The sequence below is a fragment of the Lissotriton vulgaris genome, chromosome 2_1 (assembly GCF_964263255.1).
Source record: "Lissotriton vulgaris chromosome 2_1, aLisVul1.2, whole genome shotgun sequence".
Taxonomy (NCBI): domain Eukaryota; kingdom Metazoa; phylum Chordata; class Amphibia; order Caudata; family Salamandridae; genus Lissotriton; species Lissotriton vulgaris.
In genome coordinates this window covers 1813953083-1813967324 of record NC_141687.1, presented here as the reverse complement: position 1 = coordinate 1813967324, position 14242 = coordinate 1813953083, and the positions used below count along the sequence as shown (strand labels likewise).

The window sequence follows — 14242 nt, the reverse complement described above, 5'->3', positions numbered from 1 at the left end:
CTCAAGAGAGCACCAACCCAGCCCGATGTAGAATGTGGCTTTCATAAAGAAAAGGCAAAAGCAGGCATGCCAGAATCTGAGAAATTAAGTCTTCATGGAATTTTTAAAACATAGTTGTGACATAAAATAGATTTAAAAATTGTCTGCAGATTTTCCCTGCCATCCATCACCATTTAACATAAAGGGTTCATATCAATGTGATCTTACATTTAAAGACTAGCCAAAGGTACACCTCTTCATATTATCATGCTCAAAAAAGCTATCACAGTCGTTTTATTTAACAAACACAGGTCAAGGCTTAACTGTTCAATTATTTCTTTATAAGATGACAAGATCTCCGTTGGATGATGCACCATCCTCAGCACCCTTGTATAGTCCACAGCACATGAAGGACACAAAAAATTGTGTCACAATAGGTATTTCCTCACAGGATTACACCAGGAGGGTGCATCAGCATCATGATTATGCAGCCACAACAGGCACTTCACTTTGGTCCAGCAGGAGCATCACCGGCCGTCCGTAGCACCATCCTCACATTCATATAGGATTTCATCCACTGCAATATCATGGTCCGACACAGGCACAGTGTCGCATATCTGCTCCTTGAAGGCCAGTGCGATGGTGTAAGGCTTTCCTCTGGGGTGGCACAAGCAGCGCTGTAAGTATGTGTCATAGTACCCCTTTCCTCTTCCCAGGCGCCGGCCCTTCCCGTCAAATCCGAGCCCTGGCATCAGAATGAGATCCAGACCATCTGCAACAACAGTAGAAAGCAAGTCAAGGAACAACAGGCACATCATGAATCTACATCTCTGTCAACGATTCAGAGAGTGCGTGAGTGAGTGAGTAAATGAGTGGGTGTGTGTGGGGGTGTGCATGTGTGTGTGCACCTAGCGCCACCTGTGATCTGTATGAATTGCCTATTAATTGTGTCATGCTGTGAACCATATGAATATACTGAAAAAAGATTCAACAGGATAAAAAGAGGGACGCAACTTTAAAGCCTTTTCTTTATTTGATTACTAGGCAATTTCTACCACAGCTACCAGAGACTGAAATCCATGTATGTGATTTATACATCATTCACCAATTGAAAGGTATGTTTTGGCTCCCCATAAAATTTTGTTTTATAAATACAATGTTCAAGGAGGCTTGGGGCGAGATGAGGGGTACAAATGAATTGTACCACAAGACTCGCTCTTTAACTGTATGTGCTACCACCAGCATCGAACCCACTGTCTGTATTGCTCACATGCTCTACAAGCTTGTGTTTGTTTTTCTGGATCAGGGTGTTTTAAGTACTGATTATGCCAGAGACTATTAAATACTCCAAGAGTCAGGAAGAGCAGGACAAAAATTGATCCGCATGTACTTCTTCAGTGTACTACACAAAAGAAGGTATCACATAATATTTACACAGCTGAGACGATGCACATTCAATCATACTCACACTACAGTATTGTACTCGGACACTGTGCGGGTGACTTGCATGTCTTGTTGGTATAGTAATGAGCATAGACGCCTTTGTGCAGAATGCCAGCATTTCCTCCTTTCCATATTCTTTCCGGCCCAGGAAATTATAGTAGGAGTTTAAAATTAAACTGCAATGTAGAGTGGCTGAGAGAGGGAAACGTAGGGTGTATATTACAGTAATTAATTCCAGACTACAGTCACCCACAATGATGATCTCCACTTATAGTTTTGCACTCTACCCCTACAGGCGAGAAAGGACTGATAACGCGGTTTTATTATGGGGCATGTAAATGTTTGAATGCCCCCTTGCTGGACATGCATTTCCCTGGTTTATAGCAAGTATATGAATCCATTCTGTGGGCCACACAGACCTACATTTTTAGAAACATGAAAATGTGAGTATTGGTAAATTTCAATGTCAGTATCTTAATGGAGACAAGGCCAGCCTGTCCCTGAAAATTGTTTTAATGCCTAGGTGGTCGCTTGCATGAACCCTTTCCATTCATTAGCTACTGCCTACAGATAACTTTAGCTGCCTGTAGCAAGAGTTCATGTGATCAATACAGGACCACAGCTTTTTGAAGGGTTACACTATGCCACTGTCTTTACGTTACGGTTATTCACATGCAGCAAAACAGTTTCTTACTGCAAAAATAGCTAGTGCAAATCCAACAGAAGCAGCATCTGTATACAGGTGAATCTCACACTGGAGCTTTGCTGCCCTGCCCGCTGCACTCCCCCAGCCTTCTCCTGCTGAAAGCGACTCTCCTCTGGTAACTTTCATTTAGTGCATGTCAGACGTGTTCGCGTCATAAGCCTTTACTTTGCCAATGGCTGTTTTTAATTGTTTTGCTCTGCAGAGCCTAACTAAGTGCCTATCTGCTAGCACTGAGTTCACCTTCAACAACATCCATTACTTCTGGTTCGGGACAAAGAATCTGGACTAACCCAGCTTTAAGTTTCTATTTTACTGGGTAGCTCAGACATCTGCAGGAGTGCAAAGATGCCCGTTAAAGGGCACCTTAAAGCCAAGAGCCTGCTTCTTACTCAAAATTCCTTGAGGACCATGTGGATGGATAGGTCTATAGGTACCGCTGATGGGGATGCGATGCTGCCTCCGGTGTTGCCCTTGCAACAAACGTGGAAGCAGTGGGGGGCGGGGGTGTTTAGCAACTGTTTTCATTTGACACATTTAACTATTTAATCTTCACTCAAAACACTTCCATCACTTGGAAGTACCTCAAGTATTCCGACGATGAAATCCAATCCAGCAACATTACTGCCTTGGATAACACTTGTATTATTATTTTCTATGCATGCAGGAAGACCACACTTTTGAAGAACACCTTCTTTTCTACGAGGCCATACCTTAAGACGGCGAGGTCAACTATAACCTAGTATCCTCCTCCCCTTGCGTTTTCTACGATGTGCTGTTTATGAGTGACTAAAATGCTGGGTCTATTATAAAAAATAAAAAACAAGCTGAAAAATGTGGATTCATTAACCAAAATCACTGCCTTTGGCTTATCTGACTTCACATCAATCTCCACCCCCCCCCGGCCCCCCCCCTTTTTAGGTCTCGCCTGGAATTAGCATCCGAAGGATGCGTCCAGGTGGAGACTTAGCTGTCTGACTCAGGGGAATGAAGGACAAGAAAGTGTCACGCGCTTCCCCTCGCTGGATTTGACTGCGTGCACGCGCAGCCACACTCACGCATGCGCACAGCCACACGCATACACAGCCACACGTATACACAGGCGCACACACACACACCCCCCCCGTTGCCGCCGCACCTACACACACTAGCGCACCTACACGCACACACAGACCCCCCACACACACACCAGCGCACCTACTCACACCAGCGCACACATACAAAGACCCACCCTCCCCCCGCCGCCATCGCACACACACACACACAAGCGCACCCCCCTCCTCCCTAGAACTAAGCCCCACTTACCGCCATTCGGGACTTCTGTAGCCGGGGCTCTCCCTCGGGCATGGGAGCCCCGCTCTCAGGCACTCCGTGGGCGCGTGCGCGGGACTTGGAACTGGCTCAAACGCGCATGCGTAGTAACCAGACGCTCCAGCCAAAGCAGCTCTGCCCCTCCTCGCACCTGAGCCATACAAAACGTATTTTCTATGGGGAGAGAGCTCCCTGTTCACTCCCTCACATTCCTGCTGTGGACCGCGGCCTGCTGCAGATGCCGACCCAGGGACTCCGATGTCGGCCCCTCCCTGCTCAGTCTGATCGATTCACTCACCGCATCGTCCTCTCAGATCGACGCCGTTGTCCCTCAAAATGCTTCTTTCAGGTGGGTGTCCGGATTGCTGTTTACTTTTTGTAATGGCCGCTTGTGTCCCTGAGCAAGTCAAGCTCAAAGGCAGCTATCAGCAACTTTTGTTTAACCCCTTCGATGCTGATGACGAGCTCAGCTCTTCATCACCCACGGGGGTCGTGTGCTGATGACGAGCTGAGCTCGTCATGGTGCCACTAAAATGGCATTTTCCAGAACACAGCGGGAAAATGCCTAGCATCCAAGTGGTTAAGCATCACGCGACAGCCGGGGCAGGTATAAAATCACATAAGAGGACTTGAGAGCAGTGACCAGCTGTCTGCCGTGACTTGGAAACACTCTCGTGTGAACACTGGTTTCCAAGTAGTTGTCACATTGTTTTATTGCCTGTGTATAGAGCCAAGTGCAAGGACGCGGTATACACAAAAAGAAAGGCGGACAACCACAAGGAAAAACAAAGCTAGAAAATGCTTCTACAAATGAACCCTGGACAATATCCCTTTGGAGAACCCTCTCCCCACATACTGATGCCACATCACACCTGGCTTTCAGTTCCATCTCATTGTACACACTACTGCGCCATTTGTCCCCATGTGACGGCCATCCAATGTGACCCCAGCACACCACACGGCCCCGCACAGCGTGCAGCTTTCCTGCTGCTGGGAGAATACGGAGGGCCCTTCCCTGCCATGAAAATAACATTGGCAGATTACTCCCACGTACGCTCACTCCTCCAAAAATAAGCACCAGGCGGAAAGCACGCGTTAGAGGTCATTTTGGGGAGAATGACGACATGCACAGCTAGTCAGTTCTTCGAGAGCTCAATAAAGTAGTTTAAAACCATTTACAAAGACAAACCAGTGTGGGCCGTGCAGTGAAGCAGCAATCTCGGACAGGGTGTTTCAGGCAGCTTTGGGTGTGTGTAATGCAAGTTATATACTCGTGCGTACAGCTGCGACGGAGTTTGAATCTCAGCTGACTGGAGAGGACGATGAGGGCTGGACAGGACGATGAGGGGGGATGGGACATACTCCACAGCAGCACTTTTTTTTTACCGATAATCGAGGTTTCTGTCTCCGAATACTTCAGTATACCGGTGGAGACTGGTGACACTCCCCAGCACCGGATGAACACCGTATTTGGGGCATTTACTTGGTTCCGCCCTGCTCCATGTACCGTAGAGGCAGGCACGATAATTTGAGGGGGGGCTCGACCGAACTGGATGGGGGAGGGCACTGAAATAGACCTATGCCCCCTCCCCCCTCGATACCCTCCGATGAACGGAAAGCAGCAATGTGGGTCAAGGACATGGACAACACGTGCCGCTAAGACAAAGGAACCACCCCGAACCCATCCTCCCACCCCGCCCGACGCTCTGAGACGGCAATATGCAGGAGGCAGAAAGAACACACAGGGAATGAAAACAAAAGGGCGCTGTACGGCTCTGTATCTGTGCATGTTCCGGAACAGTCTCTAGGCGCTTTAATGACTCAACAGCACGTCACTCCTGCTGCCAACCTCTGCTCAGGCAAAAGAAAGGCTGCGAATGTGTACTTGCAGCTTCATTGCAAACCATTTCAGAAGACCCTCAACCACTGAGCTATCAGAACAGCCTGTACACAACTGTAGATATGTGAATCAGAAACAAAATGTAATCAAGGTGAGGAAACAGCTCGCACAACTACGGAGGCCAGCGCTGGCAAACGCCTGTCCCCGTCCAAGCATAGAAATGTGGCAATGGGAAAATTGTACACCGGTAATGGGACAGGCAGGAAAATGGGGCAGCCTCTAAAAAGAGCGGGTAGGGGTCTTCAAAAGGTGGTGCTAGGCAGCAAGTGAGATTTCGGAGCCATGAAGATATACGAGTAATGGCTGGCAAACACTGACGGTTAGAAACACCAGGGGGTGGGGTATTTGCAACATGGCCCGAGCTGTCCCCAGTGAGAGCAGATTAGGATTCACTGGCCCACGGCATCTCAAGGGCTCCTCTTTGCAAACAGTGGGCTGAGCCCATCAGGGCTCATCCAAACAGCGCACAATGGGGCCGTAATAGAATTAAAGGCCTGAAAGCACACGCTAGATGGTCGCAGGGGTGTGGGAGCGTTGTTAGCCGTTAAACAGCTGGAGCGCAATGACACTCTGCATAGGCGGCGGGGGGCTTAGAAGCAAGAGGCCTGGGTGGGTCAAATTTCATTAGGGGCTGTGAAACGGTACAGGTGGTATAAGGTGTGGGTAGGATCGACAGAGAGGGTGAAAAAACAGTTCACTAAAATATGAGTGCACATGTGAGCGGGGGTGGGCACGCAACTGGTCAGCTCGGTCCAGTCCGCGTGCAGGCCGCAGCTCCAGCCCATGGAAAAGCGCGAAAAGAGCCAGATCTCCTTGCGGTTGGGCCAGTAGCAGTCGCAGGGCACCTCCAAGCACACGTTCGGGACCAGGTGGCGCCCGGTCGGTGGTGCCCCCAGTCTTTTGGATGTGCAGGAAGACGATCACGTCATCGCCCTTCATGTCGAAAGACAGAGCCCGCTCCAGGTCACGCACCGGGAAGTAGTACTTCTTCACGTAGTTCGGGTCCGGGGTGGGAAAGAGGTCCGGGTCCTCCTGGGGGTACCGACTGGGAGAACCCAAGTTCACACCCGGACCCACGTACTGGTAGAGGATCAGCATGAAAAACACAGAGCCAACCAAAATAAAGAGAAACTTGCTGGCCTTCTCAACCATGGTCCTCCGAAGCCTCTTCATGTGTCAGCATCTCCCAGGGCAATCTTGGGTGGATGAATGGATGAATAGAGCCTCCCAATCTCGTGGTCCACGGCGCCAGCAGGGTCAGCAGCAGGCAGGGACAGGAGTCACCTGTTAGCACCAGATCAGTAACATGTCAATATCACATGAAAATATAATTTATTGATTTAGCAGCGTTACGACACGGACAAGCCTGGTTTGTAGGGTTTACACCAATAAAAAGTCAGAAAAACCCTCATGTAGAACACTGCTAGAGCGCTCTGCACCACCACAACCCCTTCCTCAGTTAGAGGGGGTGTGGGGAGCGACGCAAATCCCCCAGATTAAAGCATAGATGGAGTGCCTTTAAAAAAAATACTCTAAACACCATTGAAACGTCTTTCCAGCCGAGTGCCGATAAGATCCGTAAAACTAGGTATTTTAGAGAGAGGAAATATATTTAAAATACACAAATTCACAAACGTGCAGGAGGAAAAATCAGCATCGCCCCACGAAACAATCCTTCAAGCGGAGATAATGATTAGGGCTCCCGGTTTTATGGTATTTATTTTTTTGCCATTTCCGTCTGTGTTTATCCATATTTATTTTTGGGGCAATTTTTCTGTATTTATCCACATTTATTTTTGACACAAGCAAAAGATGACTTTACAATTAGTATTTTTCCAGGTTTATTTAGATTGACAATGCACACATGCGCTCAGTTGTTATTGGTCAACACAAGCCATTTGTCTCAGAGCCTTGCAGTTTCTGTCATCAGCAGAGTGTCACACCCTCTCCCCCACTGAACACCATACTGCCCCACTGAGAGAAACTCACACTGCCTTCAGCTGCAACCCAATTGTGCCACAACAGCGCTAAAGCTGTCCCTGGCCATCACTATGCGGATTGATGTTTTGTGTATGCAGAAGAGAACACGCATTTGCAATGCAATCGGTCTCGCATTTACGCTAGTTTACGCTATTAGCATTGTAAATGACAATGCCTTTTATTTATCTACTTTAAAAACCAAAACATAAATAAAAGGCACTGTCATTTACAATGCCAATAGCTCAAACTCAAGTAAATGCGAGACCTATTGCATTGCAAATGCTTGTGTTTTCAATGTAAGCACTGCAGCCCCCTCAGTGAGACCTTTCTATAAGTTACGCCACTCAAGCCTTAATTGTATATGTTCTAAGAGTGATGAAAGCTTGTACCCTAAACTATCCCATGCCCCTTCCCCTGTCTCCTTCTTCACCCTTCTATACTACTTACTGCTGTCAGGGCCAGATTTGCCGTACTGAGAATGGGGCATTTCCCTGGAGGCCGGAAGGGTGGGGGTCCGGTTTTACATTAGTGCTGCAATATGGGCCCCCAGGAACACAAGCACTGGCGTTGCCAATAGGTCTCGCAGTAGGAAAGTTGGAGCTATTGGTTTTGTAAATGACAAAGCCCTTTATGTTTTTAAAATGCAAAAAAAATAAAAGGCATTGTTATTTGCAATTGTAATGGCTCCAACTTTCCTACTGCGAGACCTATTGGCAACGTGAGTGGTGTTGCGTGTGTGAGTGGCGTTGCGTGGGTGAGTGGCGTTGCGTGGGTGAGTGGCGTTGCGTGGGTGAGTGGCGTTGCGTGGGTGAGTGGCGTTGCGTGGGTGAGTGGCGTTGCGTGGGTGAGTGGCGTTGCGTGGATGAGTGGCGTTGCGTGGATGAGTGGCGTTGCGTGGATGAGTGGCGTTGCGTGGATGAGTGGGGTTGCGTGTGAGTGGGGTTGCGTGTGAGTGGGGTTGCGTGGGTGAGTTGTGTTGCGTGTGTGAGTGGTGTTGCTTGGGTGAGTGGTGTTGCTTGGGTGAGTGGCGTTGCTTGGGTGAGTGGCGTTGCGTGGGTGATAGTGGGCTTGCGTGGGTGTGAGTGGCGTTGCGTGTCTGAAAGACTATTACTGCTTTGCCACTCGTCATGATCCCCGCATGTCCGCTTCCCACACTTGCTTAATTTTTATTAATATTGCTGCAAAGGCCCAGGGATAGCACACTGCTACCGGAGTGCTTGCTTCTGTTGCTTTGCATAACATTATGCATACTTGTTTTTAAATTTACTATTCTAGTGAAAGCTGATTGCGGTCTACTTTTAGGGTCTTGTGGCGTGTCACTGTAAAGAAAAGTTGCATTTTACTAGCTGATACCTCATGTGATTGCATCTTCACTTGTAAATCCAGTGTATTTCACCAGCGCATTCATACCCTGGATAAAGTGGGATTTGATACTGTACATATTTTTTATGTATTACAATGCTCTGCACCTCGTGGTGCATATTAATTCAAGAAAAAATATTGCACCCTGTTGATATGTGAGTGGGATAACCTCATAGATCCCTGTTTCAGTTCCGAGGCCTTGTTCTCTCACCATGCACACTATATACCTGTGTTTTTTTAATGATGTCTTCTACTTAATTTGCCCCAAACATACTCAACTTTGTTTTAATTTGGGGGGCTGTGGCTTGCCACCTTGAAGATGGCAGACGCGTGAGCGACTAGCTCCGCACTGGCCTGTCTTTTATCTGGCTCGAGAGGGTACAAATTACGGGCCCCGTGTTCCACAGCACCTGGACTGACTTCCTGGGGCCAGTGCTGAGGTAGTTAACATGGCTTGGGAGGCGGCGTCTGGGGTCACACAAACCCGGGAGTGCCGACCCGGCTCTTGGCCTTCACTCTGAGTGCCTGGCTGAGAGGGCGCCCCCTGGTGCAGCACCCCGAAAACTCCACCGGTTTGCTGGCGACTGGGGATGAGATGACTGGTTCGCCCTGGTGATCTGGATCTGCTGCTGCCCTGCATTGGGTGGAACATGCGGAGTGCCGATAGCTGTCTGCGGCAGACAACATGAGGCCCGGGTGAGGCCTGCAATACGGCTGAATCAGGAGCGTGGTGCATCGGCCGGGCCTGATTAGAGGAGACTGCCTGCAAAGTGCTGATAGCTCTCTGCGGCAGACATGAGGCCCGGGTGAGGCCTGCAATACGGCTGAATCAGGAGCGTGGTGCATCGGCCGGGCCTGATTAGAGGAGACTGCCTGCAACAGCCACAAGCTGGTGAGAGCGGCTGCTGAATCCTCTGTGTGGTGTGGGAGGAGTGCTGTTGCGGGGAGAGAGAGGGGAGGTGCTGGTGTGGGAGGGGGGAGGTGCTGGTGTGGGAGGAGTGCTGCTAGGGCAAGGCACATACATACATACACACATACATACATACACACACACATACGTACATACAAACACAAACAAAACCAAACACAAACACACACACATAAATATATGCACACGCATGCATGCACACAAAGTGACTGAAAAAAAGGACAAATTAACACTAGGTATTAATTACATTAAACAATGTTCCATGTGTAGTGCTTAACACAAAAACGAATAAATAGCCCCTGACAACTATCCAACACTGCCAGCTCTTTCCTGTATACCCGACCATATTGCTATTAAAACAGAGACTTTTTAGGTTGATCATGAGCAGCGCATGTGCTGCTCTTCGAAGCACGCTGTATTCAGGTATGGACTTGCTAAGATAAGCTTGCAGTTTTGTCCTATCGCTGAAGGTTGGTAGGTTGGGGAAGAAGTGTCTGGGGCGTCCTTTAAACAAGCATTTGCAATGCAATAGGTCTCACTTTTGCGAAAGTTTAAGCTATCAGCATTGTAAATGACAATGCCTTTTATTTATGTTTTAAAAGCAAAAACATAAATAAAAGGCATTGCCATTTACAATGCCAATAGCTCTAACTTTAATAATGCGAGACCTATTGCATTCCAAATGCTTGTTAAATGCGTGTTGCGTGTCTACTATTTAACCACTCAACCGTAGGATCAGGAATCTGCACAATAAGGTGGTCTCTTGGCTACGCACGACCAGACACAAATAGCAAGACAGCAGTGCACCCAAAACTCGTACTGCATCCCCCCACCTTCCTCCCCACCCCCAACTGCTAGTGTGCAAGACTATCAGAAGCGTACTATCATTAGTGCATCAGGTCCAGTGGCACCAGGGCCAGGTATGTGTGGCCTACTGTACCAATAAGCAAAGATTATCCCAGCTGCGAGTAAGCGTGCCATTCTCCTTGCCCTGGGCTCAGTCACCCAGTTTGCGCCACGGCTGCCTGCACGGTCTTATCCCTCTTTACGCTTTTACTTCCGACCCCAGCCTTGTGTGCGTCTGCCTGTGCGTGGCATGTGTTCGCGCCCGCGCGCCTGTCTGTGATGATAAATAACTGCGAATCACTGCTTTTCTGAATGCTGTGTGAACGCTTCAGCTTTCCCAGTTTGTACTTTCCATGCATGCTAATGCAGCTGTAAAACGGTTCCTCTGTCTCCAGCTGCCCTCTGCTGGCAGAAACCTATCACGACGCGTCTTTCGGTGATTATTTCTCAGTCTGGTGGTTCTCCTTAGCGTAGTGCAAGGCCTGCTCCCTCCCTGGTGCACACCCCAGCTGGCAGTCCGTGTCCGTGTTCATCCTATCTTGGGCTGAATTAGTATTTCTTTCAAATTGGACAACACTTCACTCGCTTTTTGTAATCGCGTGCACTTCATGTAAATGGAAGCCTGATGATGGCAGTGGCATAACAAAACGTTAGGATGCTCCTCTGCACGTAAAGCCAGGAGAGCCCCTCTCCCCAACATACAATCTCCCTGCCACCCACATACAATCTCCCTGCCACCCGATGTGTTCAAGTTCCGTACTATACAACCCGGCAGCGGGCGATTGATACAATTAACTGCATAAATCTAGTCACGACAGCAGGTAATAACATTTAATTTACAAAATAGGGGTTGAAGGTCTGTGTCCGTATCTGGCATAGCAAAACTTACATTTTCTGCATACTGAACAGTCATCACCCTAAAGGAGGCCTCAAGAAAAGGGTCTTCATCAGATTACTCTGTGAGGAACATGTAGATGGAAATTACATTCATAAAAAAAATGAAGACTTAACTGTTACCATCACTACTTCACCCTTTAATTAAAAACTGTTTTGTGTCCAGAAAAGCATGTTTTTTTTTACATATAGAATAGTTCACCTGGTACTCATGGAGAGTGTTACTTACCCCCACAAGCATCCATTCACCGCGAGCCCTGCCGTAGATTGACATGATATGAATACTCTTGCCAGCTAGTGTTGGGCTTGGACGTTTGCACGTTCTTTTTCTTTGAGGAAGGCTTTCGAGTCACGGGTTGCACTATAACTCCACCCTTAGTGGGCTGACGCTGTGATAGATTGTTTTTCGCACAGTGGGAGAGAGTACGTATGGAACGGTGAGTAAACATAGCATGGTGCACCATGTGTATTGTATGTATGTATGTATGTATAGGCGTTCTTGTATAGCGCTATCACTGTCACCCGACGGGCATCCTGGCGCTTAAAGTGAAAGTAAATTAGGTAATGAGCACCGAAATCTACAAGTGGCGACACACCCTTACATGGAGGATGGTCGGCGCATATACATCTATAGCACTACATGCTATAAATAGATGTTTACAAGGTAACATTTTCTGTTCATAGCATGTGTTGCTATAGACACACATGCTCTCCGGCATGGACTATAAAACTATATCCTTACAAGTGGTGGCTGTCGTGTGGATGATGCGGATGTCTGCAATAAAGCCCATAAGACTGTCTGGCCAATCATAGCCTGCTTTCAGGCCAAGATTTCCACAAAAAAGTGATTAATGAAGGTGTGTGGGATTCACCAGCTGGTTGCTTGACATATGTCAGCTAACAGGATGCTACCAAAGAAAGCCATGGTTGCTGCTTTCTTGCGTGTAGATTGCAGCCTGCAGGTAACAGAGAGCTCTTTTATCTTTGTGGTAACAGGGTTGGATGCACTTGACTATCCATCTGGCAATATCAGCCTTGGAAAAAGAGTGGCTCTTGGGAGGTTTTGGAAAGGCTACGAATAGCTGATCGGACCTGCAGAAGGGCTTGCTTCTGTTGATGTAGTACGTGAGAGAGCGTTTGACATCTAGGGTATGAAGGGCTCTCTCTGCGACAGTCTGGTTGTGGGAAAAATACTGGAAGTTCCATAGTATGGCTGAGAAAAGAGAGACCACCTTGGGGAGGAACTTTGGGTTGGCTGAGAATGACACACACAAATAACAATACTTTGGTGGAGGGCCTGAGGGATATTTATAGACCAGCCTAGGTTGTACCCCTCTACAGAGCTATATAAACAACAAGGAAACCTAGGGGTCTCTGCAGGAAATATCTTGGTGATTCCTTATTTAATATCCTGATGTCCAATATAGTACATCAACATAGTGTCAAGACTAAATAGTTCTGACAAAGGACAAGAAATGTTTAGCAGTGGGCCACCTGTGATTGTAGATCAAACTCTTGTAGGATTCCCATCAAAGTCTTGTAGTGATCAATACTATCATTTGGTCATCCTTAGGGTCGTGTGTCTCTGGATCATTGAGACATTGATCGTACCCTTTGCTGGATTAGGGTTCCGACCCACAATCACTGTTGGACCATATGGTGTTGATCTGATGGGATCAAGTGCAGTGCAAAAAATAAATAAAAGTGGTGAGTTAAATAGGATAGAGAACCAAAATAGGAACTTTTTTTATTAGAGAAGGCCTCTTCCTGTTAAAACCAAGAACAGCGCAAAATTACATATAGCTAGCAGTTTAACCAAATACCTGCATGGGGCCAACATGTTTCAGCCTTGTGGGAAAGGGACCCTAGGCTTTCTTCAGGGCCTCTGTTCTCATTGATAATGCTACTGCATATAGTGCAAAAAATGTGCCAACAGAAAGTATAATAATACAAAAGTGAATATAAACCAGTAACAGCAAAGGATATATTTTCCGTCGTCTGTTAATTCTCCTCGGTGACACCTGGTGTGTTTGCTACATCTATAATAAAAAACCACACGATGAACCCACTGTTAAAACCAATTGTCTAAGATAACATGTCCATAGAACTTCAATATAGAGGACAGTATCTACTCACCCAGTATGCCCGGGGACCAGACCTCACCTCTCTTGGACCTCTCCTGGATTTTGTAGTTGGTCCAACCTGGCGAGCTTACTAGATCAGGATAAGTCTAGCTAATTTTTGTGTCCGCACTGTAATTAGGCGGTATTAGCGCCCTTTTCTTTACTAGTTTCTATTCTCTATAGAGCGTCTATTTAGAGAAATAATGCCGGCACATACTTTTCCCGCACCTCCTGGACTACAAGCACTCATTCGTGACGTCATTTTGTAGTTATCTTGAAGACGCGAAGTGAGAGACAATACTCCGTTATAGACGGGGAAACCATGTGTTTGAGGCAAATGCTTTCAAACTAGTTTAGAGGCTTACGCATTGTTGCAAACAAACAGGTTGTGCATTTTGGTTATGCGCCCCCGCGATTAACCGAACTACAGATGACTAGGGCATGACATCATTCTGTAGTTCGAGGAATATCGTGAGAGGACACTTTTAGTCGAGTGTCTGACATACCGGCTTTGTTGCTGTTTTCCGCGTCAATATATATGTCGCATCAGGTAGGGTTTGCTCATTTTACAACACCTTTTTAAAAAACGAGGGTCTCCCTATATGTAACCCTCGCTGATTGGCCGGTCAGTATTGTTCCTTGCCATTCTAAAAGGGTGTACCTGTCCTGTTTGTTGCCTCCCCCTGACTCTGTACCGGCCAGAGGCAACGACGGACAGGTAAGCAACCCACATGTTTCCCAATGTGTGTTTTTTAGGTGGACTTGCTCATATG

General features: G+C 47.4%; 1 protein-coding gene across 1 annotated transcript in view; it reads right to left on the bottom strand.

The window, feature by feature from the left end:
* Window positions 1–241: 241 nt before the first annotated feature.
* The window catches only part of MTHFS (methenyltetrahydrofolate synthetase), a 161551-nt gene continuing 147550 nt past the window's right edge, over window positions 242–14242 (bottom strand). The window contains exon 3 of the mRNA XM_086957894.1: window positions 242–751. Within this exon, the coding sequence (XP_086814020.1) occupies window positions 507–751 (245 nt within the window). The 3' untranslated portion in view covers window positions 242–506. The remainder of the gene's footprint in view (window positions 752–14242) is intronic.